The sequence below is a fragment of the Balaenoptera ricei genome, chromosome 5, assembly GCF_028023285.1.
Source record: "Balaenoptera ricei isolate mBalRic1 chromosome 5, mBalRic1.hap2, whole genome shotgun sequence".
NCBI classification, from domain to species: Eukaryota; Metazoa; Chordata; class Mammalia; order Artiodactyla; family Balaenopteridae; genus Balaenoptera; species Balaenoptera ricei.
Genome location: NC_082643.1, coordinates 121,514,923 through 121,522,433, shown reverse-complemented (window position 1 = coordinate 121,522,433; position 7,511 = coordinate 121,514,923). Strand labels below are relative to the sequence as shown.

General features: G+C 45.9%; 1 protein-coding gene across 3 annotated transcripts in view; it reads left to right on the top strand.

The window, feature by feature from the left end:
* The first annotated feature begins 2,889 nt into the window (after positions 1–2,889).
* Positions 2,890–7,511, top strand: part of PDE5A (phosphodiesterase 5A) — a 154,017-nt gene continuing 149,395 nt past the window's right edge. Inside the window, exon 1 of one of the 3 annotated variants that reach the window (XM_059923519.1) lies at positions 2,890–3,327. In XM_059923519.1, the coding sequence (XP_059779502.1) occupies positions 3,206–3,327 (122 nt within the window). In that variant the 5' untranslated portion in view covers positions 2,890–3,205. Of the gene's footprint in view, positions 3,328–3,810; positions 3,935–4,261; positions 4,817–7,511 lie in introns of those variants that run through there. The other 2 variants (XM_059923521.1, XM_059923520.1) reach the window with 2 other exon arrangements.

Sequence of the window (7,511 nt, the reverse complement as noted above, 5' to 3'; positions counted from 1 at the left end):
TGGTATTTAGAAACCAAAATCTGGGACTAAGTGTACTCATTGTCACATGAATGTCATTGCTTCTAGTATCTCTCAGTGACAGTGGAATATATACTGAGATAAGTTTATAAAAATATGTGCAAGACATGTACACTAAAAACTATAAGGCACTGCTGGGAGAAATTTAAAAGATCAGAATAAATGGATAAATATACTATGTTAATAGATTCTAGGACTCAGTGTTATTAAGATGTCAATTATGAAGATGTCTTCTGCTTAGCATCTCGCAAGGCTGCAGTCAATTTATTGGCTGGGATCATGGTCTCATCTGAAGCTTGACTGGGGAAATATCTGCTTCTGTGCTCACTCCAGTTGTTGGTGGCATTCAGTTCCTTGCCGTTATAAGAGTGAGGAATACATTTTTCTTTTTGGATAGAGCTCCTTGTAGGCAGTCAGCTGGAGGCTGCCCACAGCCCTTAAAAGCTGCCTGCATTTCCTTGTCATGTGGGATTTCCCCACATGACACATGCACACACACACACCCACACACATTTAATTTTTAACCTCCAATTCCATTTCAACACCACAATGTACCTTCTAGGCTTCCCGTTCAACGATGAGAAACCTAGATCCCATTATATGTGCAAATGTATTTACTCAGTTTTTTCAAGCCTGGAATATATAGGTTTGCTGCAAGGAAACAGAAGATATTACGTGGTATTTGAAAAAAAACAAGGCAGGAAAGATGTCATGACTTTTATAATTTGTGTTCTCTTTTTTGGAAAAGGAATTTGATCATCCATGGTTTTGTTTGTTTTTTCTAGTTGTTTGAATAAAACCTTTAGCAGTAGAGGTCAGTAAAAATCATGCGGAACCTTGTAAGCATGTTAGAGAGTTTGGGTTTTATTCAATGGGAATACATTCATTGGAGGGCTTTCTGTTAAGTCATTGAATGTTTGTTGTAAGTAGCATTCACATCATTTTCCAAGTTATTTCCTGGTAATGTTTATTATTTACTCATTCTTCAACTTATTCTAAAACAAGATTTGAGATGGTTAGAGCAATCCATACCAAAAAGTTAGAACATACATAAAATAATGGAGAAAATTGGGATAAAGAATAAATGGAGCTGGAGAACAAAAGGCCAGGGTGAGGCCAGTTCAAAATGTGCTTAACTTTAAGTACTTTAAAGTCACAAGAGGTATTGTTTTATCTGAGTTTTCTAGAGACTAGAACATTTTGAAATGCCTCATCCCCCATCCCTTGAGATATACTCACTCAGGTTAACAGGCCTTCACAGTAACCCTCAACCCAACATCTACACCACACAGAAATGAGACTCATCATGGGAGAGTCCACAGATTGTTTGTCTTGCACAAACTTTTCGGAAGCCTTCTTGGTTTCTGATAATTTAACCCTTTGAAGTTAGGAGAGAAAATGGACATTTGGATAATGCCTGTTTATTTAATCATGGTAGCCAGCCAAGGCAAGCAATTCAAGCCAAAAATTCACTCCATCTTTAGTAGGATGTAGAGTTTTAAATTATAATTGACCTCTTGAGAGGAGAAACGCATGGCTTTCCACAAGGAAAACTGAACACTTTTGTTCATGAGCACTGTAATCACTATCACAGTAACAAATTAGAAGAGAACTCTCATTTTAAAATATGATATAATTTATTATGCATTACTTCATACTCTACTCCTTTGCTTGGTTTTTATTGGTTTGTGGCTACTTGCATACAACAATGAAGTTTCAAAGAAACTGAAGTTACAAAAGGACAATTATTTAATGCAGGAAGTACAAACCATTGCATTGGGGGATTGGAAGACATTTTTTTAAGTTCTCATATTATCTGTTTAATGATGTGTTTCTATGTGGTGAGTAATGTCTTACATTCTTGCCAAGAATATTTTGAAAGGAGTTTGTTAAAAGTATGTGGGCTAAATCACTTTTGGTATATCACTGCTAATGGTGTCATTCGCACGTTGTGAAACACAGCTCCAGTTTAATTTTGCCAAAAAAATTAGGTCATGGCAAAATACCACACTAAAACTGCAGGGAGATGGGGATGAGGGTAAAGCAAACGAAGACACCAATTCTTGTTTGTAAAGCATGATAGGGATTGGACAAAACAGGGTAGTAAGACTGAGCCCTTTTAAACAGATACTTTTTTCATGGTGTGTGTGTATTAATTCCAGTTCAGTATAAATGAATTAACTTAAAATTGGGTTAACTGGCTGCTCTGGTACCTGGGTAGTGCCCTTACTCTCAAGTTAACCTAATTGTACGGAGACGCCCTTGTTTTCTGACTTCATACACAAACCATCGTGATTATTATATTTCAATCTACCTTTTTGTTTTTCCAGTCAGGAAAAGGGGCTTAATGCAAATTAAACCTTTGATGAGAAGGCACTTAATTTATAATTATTATTGTTGTTATTATTAACATTAAATCACGGGAATGGCTTTGTTGGAAGTTACCCACCAGGACCTGCAAATCTATTGCGGTGACACACGCCCCAACTCTCCTTACCCAAGAGTGAGTGGTCCTTGGCTGGGGCGCTTTGAGCCACTGCGCTGGCTGAGCTCCGAGGAAGGTGCGTCCCCGCTCTTCCCAGACCCACGCGCTGGGCTGGGGGAAAGCGAGGCGGGACAGTCATCGTTCTCCCAGGCCTGAGGAAAAGTGCCCGGGCTACCACCACCTCTCATTTTCGGGCGAAACTAACCCCAGCTACCGCTCTCTGGGCTTGGGATGGTTCTCCACAGCGCAACCTTCCCCTTCCTAGAGTGGGACGCCCAGCGAACACACCCAAAGTCACCTTTGCGCGCTCCTCTGGAGCCGGCTCGGCACACAGCGCACCCCAGCGGCCGCCTTGGCTTCCTTCTAGTCCTGGCCACTAGGCTTCCGGAGAGCTCGCCAGTCGCCGCCGCGGCCGCCTCGGAATCTTGGGACTCGAGAGACTGCGAGAGCCAGTCTCAGCCAGACCCCAGGGAAAGCGCGGGGCTGCTGCACCCCGCCACACCTGGGAGCAGTGAGGACCGGGAGAGGCGGGGCGCGGCAGGAGGGTGGCCCGGTGCCTGAGCAGCTTCGCCGAAAGCCGGCCGTACTGGAGCAGGGCGAACGGGGAGGGTCTAGAGGCAGAGTCCAGCTCCTCCAGGGGAGGGACCCCAGCTGGGGTGGAAAACCAGCACCAGCAAGCTGCAGAGACGCGCCGCGCTGATCATGGAGCGGAGCGGCCCCGGCTCCGCGCGGCCGCAGCAGCAGTGTGAGCAGAACTCGGTCGAAGCGTGGCTGGACGATCACTGGGACTTTACCTTCTCTTACTTTGTTAGGAAAGGCACCAGGTAAGAAGAGGACCCACGGAAGACCCTGCCGGGGCATGGAGCGTGACCTGGGGCTGATCTCTCTCCCCTATTGAATTTTCCCCTTCGTTAACCATTAAACCGTCTCCACTCTCAGGCCCTTTGCTTTTGAAGTAGGGCCATGATCCTGTTACGGTGTAGAGACCTCGACTTTAAGGCGAGTACAGTCGAAAAACCGTCGGATTCGATCCAACTTGCTCACAAAGTTCAAATACAAAAATGAACGTGCCGATCTCCCCCCCCCATACACACACACACACACACACACACACACACACACACCACACACACACAGAGGCTGGCAGTCCTGGTATTCCCTGGGAGCAAGATTATTTTCATATATCTGCGCTCACGGGCCTTCCTCTAGCCCTTCTCTAGCCTCCTTGTTCCCCTAAATCTCCTTAGCGAAACCAAAACAGTTTTTAAGCCCCTTCCCTGCAGCTCCGGAAGCACCGTTTCCAACGCGTTCCCTGTGGCTCCGCTCCTCCCCCGTCCCTCTTCGCCCCGGCCCTGGCGGGGCGGGGAAGCCCGGGTAGGGGCGAGACCACGAAGAAGCCCAAAGGCAGCAACATGCCGGAACCTTCCCAAAGTGAGTGCTGTCGCCTTTTGCCCCCTTCCAGTCCCCTGGTTGTCCCGCGCTCCCCCTTTCCTTCGCTTTTGCGCGCAAGGCGGCGCCGCCGAACGGGCTCCGCGGAGGGGTTCGTGGCGTGCACACAAAGGGCGGTGGGGAGGCGCGACGGGGAGCGGACCCCGGCGGGTGACAGGTCCCGCGGCCCGAGGCGACCCCAGAGGCCAGCTCTTCTTGGTCCGGAGCCAAGCGCTGGGGTGGCTGCTGCGGAGGGCGGGGAGGAGGGAGCCTGTCCTTTGGGAGGCGGCTGCGCAGCGAGCAGTCCGGGCGCGCGTGGGAAACGCTCGCGGGAGACTTGGAGAGGAATTGAGGCTGAAGCCTAGGGGCTCGGAGGGTGGAACGGAGAGTGCGTGGCAGGCGGGTGCCCCGAAGCCGGAGGAGTTGGTGCGAAGCCGGGGCGCGGGCAAGGCTGCTGCGCTCGGACTCGGGCTGACTCCCAGACGCACCCCTTTGGAGAAGGGGCCCGAACCTCACCGTCGCCGGCTCCCGGCAGCGGCCTTCGGGCAGCTGACGCTGGCCGCCTCGCCGGGAGGGAGACGCACGCGGGGCGGTGATGGTGAAGGGGCCGGCCGGGGCTGGGCGCTGGGCTCCCACTCGCCGGCGCACCGCTGCGACTCGGCCGGGCGCTCCCAGCCAGGGGGCGGCGCCGTGCGAGGCAAACGGGCGGCGGCGGGCTGTGGCGCGACCGCGGGGGCGGTAGGGGAGCCGGCTTCGAGTCAACGGCCTCACCTGGGCACGTCGTCGCCCCCCGGCGCCTCCTGGAGTCCAGGGTCCGCCGAGGCCGCCTGATCTGCACCTCCAACTCACCACGTTTGCTATGTTGCCTTTTGGGGACAAAACAAGGTACTTCCTTCAGCATCCCCCCGTCTTTCCCACTTTCCCCGGGGGCGCGGTGCGGGCCGGGTGCTGGGGGGTGGCACCCGGGTCACACCGGCGGGGCGACGCTTCACTGAAAATGGACTCCATGAGATTTTTGTCTTCCTTTACTTTCCTGTGGATGTAATACTTTGAGGTCTTAGATGGGGCTCTTTTTAACTCCGCGTCTCCTAAGGAACGTTCAGAGTTGGTGTCGATTTGATCACTTTCGGGCGTTTTTAATAGAGGCGGTGGCTTCGGCGCAAATCTTCTCTCTTCTCTTTAATTACTCCGCCCTCCTTTTAAAATACTCTTCGCCGCTTTCGCCTTCTATCAAAATCCTAAATCTGGAGCGACCAGAGGATAAACCCTGAATGGAAAGTGGCTTCTTTTCGAAGAGGACTTTTCTGCGAGTTTGGGGTGAGGCACTAAAACCATCTAGGTCTGGAATTATCGATTGCTGGGAGCCAACAGGTTTTAGAGGTCACCTTCTCCGAGGCCATCTGTCCCCGGTTTGCTTTCACCCTTGCGCACTTCCACTCTTCCGCCCTTAATGAACTATAGCGCATAGAATGGGGAATGGGCAGGAGAACTGGGCTGATATTTTAAATGTGTAGGGGGATGTTCTTTAGAGATGTTCTTCAGGCAGATTATTAAGAAAGAACAAAATTACTTATTTTAAAATCAGCGTAAATGTCCTTTATCTTTTTTTTTTTTTTTTCTCCTCTCCCTTTGAAGACATAAACTTGGGATTGTTTGGCGGTAGGTTTTAACTCATACATAAAAACACTTCACTTTGACAGCCTGCCAAAACTTTGAGTTACTTTTTTTTGGAAAATAAATTGAATGAGTTAAGTTACATTTCTTTTCACATTACTTTTTTTCCCAAGTAGCATAGGATTAAAATCCCAGTTCTCAAAAGTATACTGCTTAGTGTAAAATTTAGACCATCTGAGACTCTATTAAAGGCTTTTTTCTTCAGTTAGGGTTTTTATATTACAGTTGATGTTGACAAGAGGCTGAACCCTTTCTGTGATATATATGTGTGTGTGTATAATCTTGAGAGAAGAGTTTATGTTGAGTGTAAGCCGGAAAATGAAAGTGTAAGACATTAAAGAGTAGGGCAGGCCCTCAATTTTAGGAGTTACAAGGCGCTGAAAGTTGTCAGTGTGAAGAATATAATCTAAGTCTTATGCGTAGCCAGAGGTTTTTTAAGAAACAGTATTCCAGTTTGGGCTTATATTTGATGGCATTAACTGGAGACTTAAAATAAGAATGAGAGATTGGGCACTAGTTGATTATAAAAAGGCCAACCTGCTGAACACGGTGTGATTCACATGGTTGTGATCAAATCTTATTACAGACACCTTAACTTTACAGCTAAGTCATTTGTTTGTTTGTTTGCTTTAACAAGAAGATCACATTACTTTGCTTTTTTCCCTTTTGTTACACACTGTAAAAAATGAATACTGTATGTGATTCAGGAAACCCATGCAACAGAATAGCTCTGTAGAGGCATTTGGTGAGTTTTAAGATTTTAAATAAATTTGGATTCACTGAGATTGGCCATCTGTGCCTGTAAACAGTCTCATTGATAGAACTATTTCTACCTTATTTGATTTAATTGTTGTTTGACATTCATGCATGCTTCTCTATTCTCTCCTCAGACTGAATGGTCTGCATTCAATAGTAGTCACTGAATAGAAGGAAGGTTCTGGCACTAAACTTTCATTTAAACACCTGTGAATTTTGGTTGACCTTGAAAGCAATTATTGCTGCTATATTACATTGTTTCCTATAATTATCTTCAAATACAGAGCTAAGCACCTCCTTAAAAGCTATAGCTTGCAGCACACAAATAGATGCTTTTCAGCAATCAAAACCTGTTTAAGCGAATTTTGAGAGTGTCAGTTGAACAATTTGTAACTGAATCTATAGGCATAAAAATTACTTTGAGACTAGTAACTAAAACCTATGGAAAACCTCCACCCTCGCTATCATAGAAAACTTTGCAGTCCTACGAGTTTGAGATGCTGTGTTCATTAAGGGCTTTAATGCTCGTGCATTCACAGATGAAGCCTTTCTGCTGCTAATGCCACTTTAACAGCTGTTGTTATTCTTGACAGCTTATTAGAATAACTTACCTTTCATTAGTTACTAATCAGCTCTGTGATTGTGCACGATGTTTTAGATCATTTAGAATTGTAGGGGTAATATGATTGACTTTTTATTGCTTTGTTTTGTGCTAGACAAAAGCTTGAGAATATTTGGCATATACTGGAAATAGGAGATACTAAGTGAGGACAACTTTTTATGACCACTTGGATCAAAGTCCAGAAACAGAAGTTTTACACTCGCATGTAGTTTTTTATGATAGACCTTTTATTTGACGCTGCAAAGCTGTGATGAATTAGTTGATGTTCCAGGTCCTGAGTTTGGGATTCTTTCTTTCTCTCTTTTTTTCTTTCTCTCTCTTTTCTTTCTTTCTCTTTCTTTCTTTCTTTCTTTCTTTCTTTCTTTCTTTCTTTCTTTCTCTTTCTTTTTCTTTCTTTCTTTCTTTCTTTTCGTATTTTTTTCTCATCTCTAAAAGCTGTAACTTTTTTTTTGCAAGATATTATCTTAAAGTCAGATGATAAGTATAAAATAAATATTGCTATTCAATCGTAAAAATGATTGTTTCTAT